This window comes from Martes martes, assembly GCF_963455335.1.
Source record: "Martes martes genome assembly, chromosome: 1".
NCBI classification, from domain to species: domain Eukaryota; kingdom Metazoa; phylum Chordata; class Mammalia; order Carnivora; family Mustelidae; genus Martes; species Martes martes.
Window position 1 is genome coordinate 8,119,233 of NC_137888.1, and position 14,029 is coordinate 8,133,261.

Below are 14,029 nucleotides of genomic sequence, written 5' to 3' on the forward strand. Positions count from 1 at the left end.
GTTCCGCCTGGGTACGCTAGATATGTGCCTTTTTTGTTTCTCAGTTTCCTTCTAGGAGACTGACACCCAAGTAATCGATTCTGTAAGTAAGTAGGCAGTTACCTCTCTGAATCTCCCACTTAGTTCACCAGCCAGTAAAGGGGATCTGGGCCTTCCTGATTCACAAGGGAAAGGTGTTGTGGAGATGTGGGATTTGGAATTTCACTCTGGGGAAGGTAAGGGGCGCACCCTCCCAGCAGGTGGGAACAGTGCCGGGTTCCCGTTCCCACGGAGAGGTTCCAGTGGAGGCCGCAGACTTGTGGTGGGGATGCAGGTGGGAGCCGAGGGCGGGCTGCTCTGTAGCGGGTGTCACTGAGTGCGGAGAGCGCCGGCGGGTTTTGAACTGATGATTGTCTTTTCTGTTCATGTTTTAGCGGTGCACTTGCAGGACTGTACTCTGAAGGCTCTTGAGGATCAGGCCTCAGACAAGCAAGCCCAGACCCTCCAGCTGAATCCCAGACCTTCCACTGAGAGTAAGCCTGAGTCAGACGTTATGGCGTGCGTGGGTAGAGATGACCCCAAGGTTCTTGGTGCAGAACCCACGCTGGGGAAAGGGGGTGCCTCTGGCAGTGAGCCTGCTGGGGACTGTGACAGAGAAGTGGGCTCCGTCGAGCACTGTCCCCTCCATCTGTCTAGCTGCCACGAGTGTCTCGAGCTTGAGAACAGCACCATCGAATCTGTCAAGTTTGCATCTGCAGAGAACATTCCAGATCTTCCCTACGATCACAGTGGCAGTTTGGAGGATGTTGCTGGGGATACCCGCCTGGAGAGACAAGGGAGGAGAGTCAACGTCACGGGAAAGGCCCCCAACATCCTCTTCTACGTGGGCTCTGCCCCCCAGGAATCTCTGGGCGGGTTCCAGGAGGTCCGGTCTGTTCTGGCTGACTGTGTGGACGCTGACAGCTATACGCTCTACCACCTGTCACGGGAAAGTGCTCTCAGAGACCCGTGGTCAGACAACTGTCTGTTGTTGGTCATTGCCACTCGGGAGACTATTCGCGAAGACCTCGCCCAGAAGTTCATGGCCTACCTTTCCCAGGGAGGGAAGGTGTTAGGCCTGTGTTCGTCCTTCACGTTTGCTGGCTTCCAGGTGGTGAGGAAGAGTGTGCTCGAGGAAACAGTCCAGAACTTGGTTTTCTCCAAGGCTGACCAGACCCAGGTGAAGCTCAGTGTCCTGAGCAGTGGCTATGTTTACGAGGAAGGCCCTGGGGAGCGCCGCAGCCTGGGCAAGCTCCAGGGTCACCTGGAGAATGAGGACAAGGACAGGCTGATAGTGCAGGTGCCTTTCGGAGAACATGGAGGAGAAGCTGTTCTTTGCCAGGTATGGAACTGGCATCCGTGTAGGGGTCTTTGGGGACCCAACAGCGAGTTTGCTCTTTAAGACCGAACATCGAAAGGGTCAAGAGTCTGTGCTCTGTGGGGCACTTTGGATCCCTGGCTGGGAGTTTTTGCTGATGCTGAATAGGTTTAGATGAGGGCTTTCCTGTCGCATGAATATCCCATTTCCCCAAAACACTCGGGGTGGAGGAACAAAGCAGAAGGTGTCATGGCTGATTAAGGGCTGCAGGTTAACCGAGGATTAGTCAGAAAATTCTCTCTCATTTTGATCTATGCTGGTAATAATCTTTCCAAAATGCGTTAGTCTACTCCCTTGTCTCAAAGCACACTGTGGTCGATATAATCGAACCTTTTAATTAATGTAGGGAGTTGCAAGTGCCTTGGGCTGGTGATTTTCAGTGCTAATAACCCTCACATTACAACCTTGTAGTCGATGGCAGAGGTTGTGTGGATGCTCACCAACTGTGGGGTAGTGAGTGTTGAAAACTTACCAAGTCCTAGTTCTTTTATGATTTTGTCACTCTTGATGTCTAAGTGCTGAGAAAATTTCAGATAGAATATTGAAGCGGCTTAAATTTATGGCACATTAATACAACTGACCCTTGAATAACATGGCTTTGAACCACGTGGGTCCACTTGTGCGGCATTTTTGGGATAAATACAATATAGTACTGTAAATGTATTCTCTGTTCTGCATGGTTTTCTGAATAGTTTTCTGCAGCCTACTTTATTGTAAGAATAGAGTATATAATATGTATAATATACAAAATGATTGACTGATCATGTTATCGGTGAGGCTTCCGGTTAACACTAGGCTGTTAGTAGTTAAGTTTTTGGAGAGTTGAAAGTTATATGCAGACTTTCCACTGCACAGAGAGGTCGGTGCCCCTCACCCCCATGTTGTTCAAGGCTCAGCTCTATTTAGGTAAGGAGAAAGTGGAAAGGGAAAGGAAGGGACATGCTACCCCCCCTTCCCAAATCCTTTGGCTCCTCTCCTGTTTTTTTGTCCCCACTTTCTTTTTCCCATTCCTTTTTTGTTTGTTCGTTTAAGCCAGTGGGAGCAGGATAGACTGTTTCCAAATTCCTGATCATCAACTGCAAACTTTTTAATGCTTTAAGGTGGAAAGTGTTTGTTAGAGTTAGATGAGCCCTTGTCCTTAAGGATTTGTTATCTAAAGAGAAAGTTAAGTAGATGTAGATATTTTACCCAAAATAGTTCCCAGGATGAGTGTTAGAGATTTTATTTTATTATAGGGAGTTTTTTTATTGAGTTGGAGAATCATTTCCTTTTTTTGTTATTTATTTTCATTTCATATGCTGTTCTAGGAGCTAAGTCTCTTGGCTTTTCTGACCAAACATTCTTCAGGGGGTCATAAATTTCTTCCTTTAGTATCCCAAAGCCCATTCATTTGTTCTTAAGATAATGCTCAGGCAAAGATGCATATAATTAAGAAATCTGGACAGCAGGGTAGATGAACGATACAAGCCAAGCAGGTTTCACGTAGGCCGCAAAGCACATGAATCCATTTGGAGGCCTAATGAATGTTCCTCTTATCTTTTTCTCTGCAAAGATGGTAACTATAGCAACCGTGCATTCTCAGAAAATCCACTTAAAAACCCGACTTCCTAGAGCCGTATTTCAGTTTTGAATAGTGACTTTTACCACCCCTGGGCGCAGACTTGTACTAGAAAATTGATTCGGCACTGCTGCAATCCATTTCTCTGAGTGACATGGCCACTGCACTTGCTGCACCATTTAAATTGACCCCGTTACCGTCATAAAATTTGATACTGCAGGCATTGGTCTAGAAAAAAAAAAAAAGGCAATACGATGCAGCTTCAAAAATCAGATTCAGAGGATTAGAATGTCGTTTTTGATTTTAAATGACTTCCAGTCTCTGTGTGACAGGGTCACTGCTTTTGGCTCAGACCGGTGTCACTACAATACCTCGCCGCCGGGAGCGGCCAGTGAATGTTACCGTGGGCTGGTTAGTTTCCTCTTTGCCTGGTCAATTTCACAGTCTTCATCTCTAATAAATTGAGTAATGATGTAACCTGGTAAGAGGGGCAGAGCAATTCAAGGGCAAACCGCAGCCGTGTGGTGGGCGGTGGTCTGGCGGCCAAGGAGCTGCACGTGGACGCCTTGACTGCTCGTCACGAGGAGGAAGGACATTCTCGTGTGCTTGCTGTGATGATTGGGTTTGTAGGGGAGGTTTACGGCTGAAGGTTAATGCTGACATTGGATCATTGAATGGACCAGGACTTTGGCACGAAGTTGCCCACACGGACTTAAAAGTACTTTCATTTCCTCATCCCTGGCGCTGTTGACGTTTCAGGCGGATCCCGTTTTGTCCTGGAGTCCTCCGGGCCATGCTCTGTAGGGTGTTAGTGGCGTGTGACCCACTAGATACTGCCCACAAGCAGCTAACCGCCCTCCACTCCCTCCGTCTGTGATTGGAGACGTTTTAGTTCAAAAGGCCTTAACTTTAGGAGAAGCCAAGGTGTAGAAATGGGCCCATCGGTACGGCAGCAATATTCTAGCTGGGGGATGAGGCGCATGTTGGGGCCCACGGAGGACCAGGAGTGCAAATCCCAAAGCAGACGCTGTCTGTCCTGTGAACTGAGGTATAGAGCAGGAGGAGGTCTCGCTGCTTCTGTTGTCAAAGCAGCAACTGTCAAAGCCTGCAAAAGCCCTCCTCACACAATGTCAGTGGTTGTTCATTCATTCTTTCTTAATTTTTTAAAATTTTAAAATTTTTATTTTTTTAAGATTTTATTCATTTATTTGACAGAGAGAGATCACAAGTAGGCAGAGAGGCAGGCAGATAGAGAGAAAGAGAGAGAGAGGAGGAAGCAGGCTCACCAGCGAGCCTGATGCGCGGCTCGATCCCAGGACTCTGGGATCATGATCTGAGCCAAAGGCAGAGGCTTTAACCCACTGAACCACCCAAGCGCCCCTCTTAATTTTTTTTTTAAAAGATTTTATTTGAGAAAGAGAGCGAGAGAGAACACAAGCAGGGGGAGGGGCAGAGGGAGAGGGAGAAACAGAGTCCCCCTGAGCAGGAAGCCTGACATAGGGTTTGATCCCAGAACCCTGAGATCATGACCCGAGCCGAAGGTAGACACCTAACCCGCTGAGCCACCAGGCTCCCCAGTGGCTGTCCTTTCTCTTACCTCCTGGAGCTCGGGAGGTCTGCTCGAAGGGTGAGCCCTCCTTTTCCTCCTGGGCCTCGCTCGTGTGTGACTGTGAGTTCCGCGCACCTCACTCCGGGTACTTCTTGGATCTTCCGTGTTCACTCAGCCTGGGGTGCACGTGTGCCATTCCTCACGCTCACGCCTTCTCCCCTGGCCCAGGTCGGGGAAGAACGTCACTCGTTTTATTTCTGCCACCTGTAAGGGGTCATCTCCAGGAGAACCACTGGCTTTGTCCGCTGGGGAGGAGAGGCCACAGTTAGGGAGCGAGCGCAGGGATGAAAGGGACTCGGATTCGGATGCCTTGAAGGATTTCTCGTCTCTGCCTGAGCCTCTCTCCACAGCTGTTTGGAGGACAGACTCACTCCTGCCCCTGGACGACAGGAGCAGCCCTCAGCTGGCCCGCCGTAGCGTGGGACATGCTGAACCGTCTCTATGAACCTTTTCAGGTTGGCATCAACTTTGCACATTTGGACCATTTTGGACAGGACATTTGGACAGTGTTTTTGACTTGGTGAAGTCTTTGGTGGGAATTGAGAGAGATTATGTTGCCTGAAGGCTGACCCTTGCTTTTTGTTTCCATCATGCTCCTGTAATATCAGGTCAGGAGCTCTGCGTACCACAGGAATCCACAGCTCATCCCTGGCAAAAGCAAAGTAAAATAAAGCCAACATGCTCAGGTTGCTCAATATTCTGGCACCTTCCAAGGCTCTAATGGCCGGTTAAAATCTGATCTCAAGAGGACAAGAAGTTCTAGTCTATTTCTTTACACCAAAGTACACACCACTGATTGGAAATTTCTAGCTGAAGGGAGCTGAAAGTTCTAGCATGTTCCTTCGGACCAAGACAGACTATTGACTGCTGGGCTGTTTTATTTATTATTGTTTTTTATTTTTATTTTTTTTAAAGGTTTTATTTATTTATTTGACAGACAGAGATCACAAGTAGGCAGAGAGGCAGGCAGAGAGAGAGGAAGGGAAGCAGGCTCCCTGCCGAGCAGAGAGCCCGATGTGGGGCTCGATCCCAGGACCCTGAAATCATGACCTGAGCTGAAGGCAGAGGATTTAACCCACTGAGCCACCCAGGCGCCCCTATTTATTATTATTTTTTAAAAAGATTTTCATTATTTATTAGAGAGAGAGAGAGAGAGAGAGCATGAGCAGGGGGAGGGGCAGAGGAATAAGACTCCTGCTGAGCAGGGAGCCCGGTTCGGGGCTTGGTCCTAGAAACCCCGAGATCAAGACCTGAGCCCAAGGCAGACGCTTAACTGACTGAGCTACCCAGGTGCCCCTAGATGGGGCTGTTTTAATTTTAAGTGGACCACAAAACCCGAACTAGATGAATGAAGTCCTGAATCTTAAATTCAATCCAGGTGAAGGAGGGTGGTGGGGCGGGCCTTTCTGGGGTCCCCCAAACCCCACTTCTTCGATTTGAATGCCTGCAAACACACTTACAAAGGTGAATGAGGCTCCTCTCCTTCCTGGTATTGTTTCCCAGTGGTCATGACTAGGTTGAGAGTTTCCACGTGACCCATCGCGCCTCCTGGAGTTAAAGAGTGACTTTAGTTGGCGTCTCAGCACAATCCTATTTCTTTTTTTCTTTTTTTTTTTTTTAGATTTTATTTATTTATTTGACAGATCACAAGTAGGCAGAGAGGCAGGCAGAGAGAGAAGGGAGGAACCAGGCTCCCTGCTGAGCAGAGACCCCAATGCGGGGCTCGATCCCAGGACACTGGGATCACGACCCGAGCCGAAGGCAGCGGCTTTAATCCACTGAGCCACCCAGGCGCCCCACAATCCTATTTCTAAGGTTTTTTTTTTTTTGTTTTGTTTTTTTAACATAATGCATCACTTGTTTCTGGGGTACAGGTCTGTGATTCATCAGTGTCACACAATTCACAGCACTTACCATAACACATACCCTCTCCAGTGTGCATCACCCAGCCACCCCACCCCTCCAGCAACCCTCAGTAAGCATTAAGAGTCTCTTACGGTTTGTGGTTTGTCGAGTAATCAAGTTAAGCAACTTGCCCAGGGTCCCCCGGCTGGTCAGTGGTACAAGTCGGAACCTGGACAGAGCCTGATTCCTCTCCAGGCTCGTGTCCAGCACCGCCTTTCTGCCCGACCGCTGCGATTTCATTCGGCTCCTTTGAATCTTTTTACTGCTTGTCATGACTCTCCAAATGGTCAAGTTCAACGTTTACATACTGTTGATCATCAGAAGGATTTCCGTTGAGGTTTTCGGAAACACAGGTTAGGGGAAACGCTGTTTCTCCTAAGGTCGGCAGGTGTCCCCGATTCACGACTTACGAAGCGGTGTCTCTTTCCCTCAGGCGCACTTAGAACTGCCTCCCAGTTCTTCAGCGGTGCAAGCCCCAGGAGACTTTGATCTGCTCAAATCAAGCAATATCAGAAGATATGAAGTCCTTAGGGAGATCCTGACAACGCTCGGCCTAAACTGTGACATAAAACAAGTTCCTGCCTTAACACCTCTTCACTTGCTGCCTGCGGCCGAGGTGAGTGTCTGCTCTGGCGGGAAGGGGACGCCTCGGTCGCCTCTTCCAAATGGTGCCCGTGTTGTTCCTCCGTGGTCTCGATTTTGATTTCTGTTTCTCTTTTGCCTTCGGGTTCGGGAACCATCTTAAAGATATCCAAGTATAACTGGTATTTTGGGGGTTTGTGTGCAAGGGAAGGAGAGAAGACTGTTGGAGTGTAGAAGCTGTTCTGTCTGAAAGGTCACGGCCTATCCACTTTAGGGGGCAGAGGGTCACTCTTTCATGTGTCAAGAGTGTATTTGGAAACCACAGTTGATTCATTTGGGATTAAAGACCTTTGTTTTGATCCGGGTCTTTCTCAGGGAATATTTGGATGGGAAAAACCCCGAGTTTCATTTCATCCGCGCTGATGTCTGCCGTCTTGTGGCAGAAGGGGCTCCGAGTTCCGTTCCTAGGGTTTAGTGGTGTCTAAAAGGAAAATGCCCGCGGAGCTGGGAATGTATTCAGGAGTTTTCCTGGACTTCGTCTGCATTTGATGCCTCTGGTTGTTACCTGGTTTGGGGAGTTTGCCAGATTCTCTGGGGTGTCTCCTCCTGCTAACCCCTTTGCTTTGCCAAGCTGTCGGTTTCTTTCTGATTGTGGCAAATTATTTGGAGGTCTCCTTCCTATCTCCCCTAATAGGGAAATTTGTGAATTTAGTGTGATATAACCCTGCAGTTTCAGCAAATGCCTGAGCATCCCGGTGAATTTAAACACCAGGCGTACCTGCTTGCCCTTGAAAAGAACAAACTTGGGGCGCCTGGGTGACTCAGTCTTAAAGCTTCTGCCTTCAGCTCAGGTCATGATCCCAGGGTCCTGGGAGCCCCGCATTGGGCTCTCTGCTCAGCAGGGAGCCTGCTTCCCTTGCTCTCTCTCTGCCTGCCTCTCTGCCTACTTGTGATCTCTGTCTGTCAAATAAATAAATAAAATCTTAAAAAAAAAAAGATTAGGATACCTTATGGGATTATATGAAGTTCACAAGAAATAATATGTGTGAAAGTTTGGTATGAATTATATTATTTAAAAGACAGTCCAATTATTAGTATTACTAGATAATTTGGAGTTTTAATAGGTTACATGTGTATAATGTACCCAAAAGTGCCTGATACCTAAAAAGATGCTGGGTCATGTTTTAAATTTTAAAAATGAAAATGATATTGCAACGGATGATTTTTTTTCATTTAAGAAGTATCCCTTTATTGCATTTTCATTATGGTTTTTAGTCCGTTTGCACTCTCCTTATTTTATTTTCTTATTAAGATTTTTTTTTCCAAGTTTATCTATTTTAGTAATCTCTTCACCCAACGTGGGACTCGAACTTAGAACCCCGAGATCAGGAGTCCCATGTTCTTCTGACTGAGCCAGCCAGGTGCCCGGGACTCTTTTTAATGGGTGCTCTTGGGGATTCATGGTATGACTTTGGTTTGTGCCTTTATCTCGGGACTCAGAACTCCACATCATCTGTCTCTCTTTTCAATGTTCAGTTAATAGGAGGAAAAGCATCAGATCCATCTTGTGACTTGTATTAAAATAAAGTGGGTCCTCAGAACTTCTCCTCCTATGCATAGCCCACCTGCCGTCTTCCCGCCATGGAGGGATGGGGCAGAGCCTCGGGGGTAAGGGTTACTGGTCCCAGGGGAGCTGTGACTGTCACTTTGCTAAATCTTCTCTTGCCTTCCGTTCCTGGTCTTGGAGGGCTGAGACTGGATATGTGAGGAAACGCCTGCTGTTCGGAGGTCCCGGAGCGAGATAGACCAGGCTGACCCTTGGCAGAAAGCTCCGTGGTCTTTCCTGGGAGTTCCGACCACACTGGTCTTGGGACTTGCCCCTCTCGACTCCTGGCTGTATCAGTGAGGAGGAAACCGTGTTCTCAAGGTTGAAACTCTAGGCATTTCCCACGGTTCTTTAGGTTGGGTCTGACCTGAAACACCTGAGCAGAGGGTTTGTGTTGGGTGTCTGCTTATATTACTGTACCAGTAGATGCTTCCTCGTTTTGTCCGTTCTGTTCTTCAGACCGCCTGTGGGTGGGGGATGCATTTCCCCTAGTGATTGGGGACCCTCCCTCACAAACCTTAGGAATGAAGTGTTGAACGAGATTAAAGCAAGGTATTTGTTCTATATGCGGACACACAGATGCCCCACACAGACTCCAAGCCTACCAGGTTCCTCTTTACATGATAACTTGGGGACAGAGCAAGTTTCAGAAACGCTGTCTTCTCGTCTTCGGACCCTCCCGTCGGGTCTGGTCGCTCTCGGGTCTTTACCGCGGGTTGCTTTTTCTCCCGACTGCTCTTCTCCGACTTCCTTTTTACTTGGGGAGCCCAAGGCACCGAGGGTGTGAACGTGCGGCTGCTGTGTATGTCCTCGTTTCTGAGTTTTATCGACTCCTCCTAGAAGACTTTGAATCTGCGGTTAAAGGAAATACAAGGATTCAGGGTGCTAGAGTGTGTTTTCCCGAAATACACTTATGATGCAGTGACTGTGGAGGTAGACCGAGCCCCACCTCGATGGCCTTTCTGGAGGCAGCTGCGTAATTCCTCGGGGGCGTCTCCTCACGCCGACCTGGAGACATCCGGGAGCATCTTCTAGTCCTTCATTGTGCGGGTGGCTCAGCGTTTGCAGAGCGTTTGGGATGACAGACTGGGAAGAGAGCTGGGTCGTACATTCTGTTTGGTTTTCTTTCCTGCAGCCTTCCTACTAGATCTCCTGGATCTGCCTGGAATTAAGGCACGTGGAGAGGATGTTGGCCTGCCGGCATCTGTACCCCACGGCCCATCCTTACACTCATCCCCTACAGGCCCCGCAGTTTCCGTGCCTGCGCTGGCTCAGGGCTCCCGGAACCCACTCTGTGCTGTTGGGAATCGACCGCCTCTCGCCGCACGGTGTCGCTGCTGAGCTAGGCTGCCCGGGGAACAGACCGCCCCTGGACCGCAAGCCCTTGGAGGCTTTTTTCTCCCTCTCTGCACCAGCTCCGCATATTCCGTTATATTGGTGGCACTTTCTTTTGGGTCTGCAGGAATTCTTTCAGCGCCACAGTTAATAGTCAGCCTTCGTCAGGCATCTTGCTGTGTCCTAGTACTGTTCGAGGATGGAACGTGAAAGAACACAGTCAACACGCGAGTGACCCGAATGGTTTCGCTGCCTACCAGCTGTGTTTGCAGAGCTCGGTGCCGAGGCCCTTGCTCTTATAGCGCAAAGTACAGAAGATTTACGAGGTACCCAGGAGCTTCCCCGTTACCGCCATACAAATGGAAAAGGATAACATGGTGATCGAGGTAGAAAAAAACCCTCCCCCAAAGTACAGCCCACTCTTGGCGTTTGCTGGGGGTGTGTTCTGAGACCTTTCCTGGCACCCACGCGCCCTAGCAGCGTGTGATTTCCCCTGTAAAATCCTGTCACGTATGGCCTCATAGTGTCCCCATGCACGACACCACGAGGAAGCAGGGCTCCGCTGAGGCCGGCTCCTGGGGGACCAGGGACTTCCCATTTAATCAAAACTCCCAGGGGCAGGATTGAAATTCAGGCCTCAGCAAAATTAGGTTCTGTCGGAGCAAACAAAACCCATGAGCCCGTGGACACCACAGGTGTGTCTACAGAAAAGGGACTGGACGAAAATCCAGATTCTAGTGTATATTTCTGGATGGTGGGTTCGGGGTGATGGTACTAAACTTCTGTATTTTCTTTTTTTTAAAGATTTTATTTATTTATTTGACAGACAGAGATCACAAGTAGGCAGAGAGGCAGGCAGAGAGAGAGAGGGAGGCAGGCTCCCGGCTGAGCAGAGAGGCCGATGTGGGGCTCGATCCCAGGACCCTGGGATCATGACCTGAGCCGAAGGCAGAGGCTTAACCCACTGAGATACCCAGGTGCCCCTAAACTTCTGTATTTTCTGAATTTTCTGTAACGTACATGTATCATTTTTGTAATGAGCAAAACCAGTTATTCAAAATGCACACGGATTACTCTTATTGGACTCTGAAGGCATCCCAGAAACGGTCACAGCTTGAATGTTAAGAAGCAAGGACTTAAAAAAAAAAAAAAAGAAAAGAAAAAAGGACTTGTGTAGGTATTGATAGTTTATTTAATATTCGGCGTCTGTATTAATTACTCTAACGGCGTTAGCTTTGTTAGTAATGACCTGACTCTGGTGGACAGCCAGTGACGGCTACACTGCTGGGTTTATACACTTTTTTTTTTTTTTTTAAAGATTTTATTTATTTGTCAGAGAGAGAGAGGGAGAGAGAGAGAGCAAGCACAGGCAGAGGCAGAGGGAGAAGCAGGCTCCCCGCCAAGCAAGGAGCCCCATGTGGGACTCGATCCCAGGATGCTGGGATCACAACCTGAGCCGAAGGCAGCTGCTTAACCAACTGAGCCACCCAGGCGTCCCAGCTTTTTTTTTTTTTTTTTTTTTTTAAGATTTTATTTATTTATTTGACAGACCGAGATCAAAAGTAGACAGAGAGACAGGCAGAGAGAGAGGAGGAAGCAGGCTCCCTGCTGAGCAGAGAGCCTGATGCGGGACTCGATCCCAGGACCCTGGGATCATGACCTGAGCCGAAAGCAGAGGCTTTAACCCACTGAGCCACCCAGGTTCCCACACTGCTGGGTTTAATCGTGGCTCTCTTTCCTGTGTGGGTGCCCCTGGGGCCTCAGCACTGCATTCACACCTGTGGGTGGAAGATGCTTCTGGGGGTCCTGGGGGTCCTGGTGGAAGCTTATCATTTGAATACCCCCACCCCTGCTGGGATGTTCCTTCAAGGAACCCCTTGCACTGTTTCTCAGAGAAGACCACAGCTGTGCTGACATCTACACAGGGGGCCCTCTCAAACAGATGAACTTCCTTCCTGGAGGTGTGACCCGAGTGAGAGCTCAGAGGACACATGGCTGACTCCAGATTTCTGGGCGGCCACGACACTGACCTGCCACTGGTATTGCCGCTGGTGCTGCCGGGAAGGTAACAGGGATACACCTTCCTGTAGGGGACCTGTGTGTGTGTGTGTGTGTGTGTGTGTGTGTGTGTGAGTGTGAGTGTGACCCCAATTGGATAGAAAAACACAGCTCATTCCCTTGCAGCACCTAAAGTCCCACGGGAAAACTGGCCCTCTTGTTTCCAGTTCTCTGGGCTCTGTTTCCATTTTTGTCTTTGCTGGGCGAGGGTATGCATGAGCTTGAGGGTTTGCACTTGGAGGGGCAGCTGGTTGAAGGGGACAAGCCGGGATGGGATCTCAGTAGGTCCCTTTCAATCCTGCAGCCTGACCCCGGGGAGAGGGGAGAGGACTGCGCACAGCCTGCCTGGCATGCTCCCTTACCCCGGGACACCACTGCTTGGGGTCTGGGGCTTTCTGAAATGACAAAGCTGGCATTCTTTTGGGCGTGCCTTATGGCTGGTTAGCTGATGGTCCGGAGGCGTCCGGAGGCGTCCGGAGGCAGGCAGGATGTTGGCAGGAGTCCTGCCCAAGAGAGGGTATGCGGTTCCTTTGCCTCGGGGTTGAGATATAACCATAACAAGAAGGGACAACTAGGGTTCTTTTTAAAGCAGCCGTGCAGAGATTGTCATGTTGTGTGTACGTGTGTAATTTCGGTAGTGTGGGTGTTGTGGGATGGGTCCTCTACGCTTTAAAACAAAAACTAGTATCACATTTCGTTTGGATTCAGCCCCAGATCATTTGCCGTGGAATGCCCCCTCCCCCACCCAAAAAGCAGGTAGGAGTCGTTCCGATATCTGTAAATGTATTAAAATTTCCGAGTGTGGTCCCTTCCATCCGGGGAGTTGCTTTTCTGATGCTGGTTGCTTTAGGAAGAAACCAAGAGTAAATCATACCACGACGTGGTCCTTATTCCTCCTTCTTTAACTGATCTCGTTTAGCAAACATCTGAGGCCCTACCGTGCTTGAGACCTTTCTGTGGAAGTTTCTGGAAAACAGCCACTTTCCCATCTCGTGGCACACGGTGTAGGTAACCAGGTGCCTCCCCAGGTGTCTACAGCCTCGTCTGGATCTCACGGTGGCCCTGACAGATGGGAAGCCAGGGCAGGGGTCCTCACCCCTTGGGAGAGCAAGCCGGGCTGTGGAACAGGGAAGCATCTCATGTATTTTTCGGAAATTCTCTAATTTAAAAGAAATTCTCTAATTTAATAATTCTCTAATTTAAAAGAAAACAAAACTTGCTTTTCGTGTCTTAGCATAGTATTTGGCACGACACCCTCCCTCCCTCCGCCTTTAATCTTAGTTCTGAATCTCAAATACGTATGGTGAGATGGAAACTTCTAGTGTTACTTTAGCACACAGCTTAGAAAATAATTTTTCGAGATCCAAATTAGAGAGAAACTCAGAATTCCAGGTGCGCCCTGAATGGCATTTGACATGTGGCTGACGGTGGTGGGAGAGCTATTTTATAATACGGCCCGAGCTAGAGAGCAGCTGGCAGATTAAAGCCAACATTTAAAAGCTTTTATAGCTATGAATGTTTAGGAGTCTTTCATACACCTTTCTCTCCTTTCTTTCTTCCTTCGCCTAAAGTGGAAATGTTTTGTTTCTGTTAAGCGACTTCCTGTTAGGGAACATAATACCTGTGGCAAAGGTGACATGATGGGTTTTGACGCTGACGTGCAGAAGAGATAATACGCGGGGTGTTTTCCTTAGCTGCCTTTCTGTTTAAGTCTGTCTTTCTCGGGGAGAGGTTTTTAAACCGCTACTGTAGAGACCGACTGGTTATTTGCGTCTTATTTTCACAAGCATGTTTCCAAGAAGACTCCTGCAGAGTAAACACGTCTGGGCCGCAGCCCAGGCAGGGACCGATAAGGTGCTGGTGGGAGATACCGGCGGGCGCAGCTTTGGGTCTTTTCCACTCGGAGTGGGTGCTGTTCTAGTTCAAGTCTCCCCAGCCAGCCTGGGGACGAGGGGTAGGCGAGAGGGAGTGTCTCTCCCT

The 14,029-nt window shown here is 49.0% G+C and overlaps 1 protein-coding gene across 1 annotated transcript in view; it reads left to right on the plus strand.

Annotated features, from left to right (window-relative positions):
* The window catches only part of HLCS (holocarboxylase synthetase), a 210,290-nt gene that overhangs the window by 19,666 nt on the left and 176,595 nt on the right, over positions 1-14,029 (plus strand). Inside the window, exons 4-5 of the mRNA XM_080800458.1 lie at positions 414-1,360; positions 6,902-7,084. Coding sequence (XP_080656584.1) covers positions 414-1,360; positions 6,902-7,084 — 1,130 coding nt within the window. The remainder of the gene's footprint in view (positions 1-413; positions 1,361-6,901; positions 7,085-14,029) is intronic.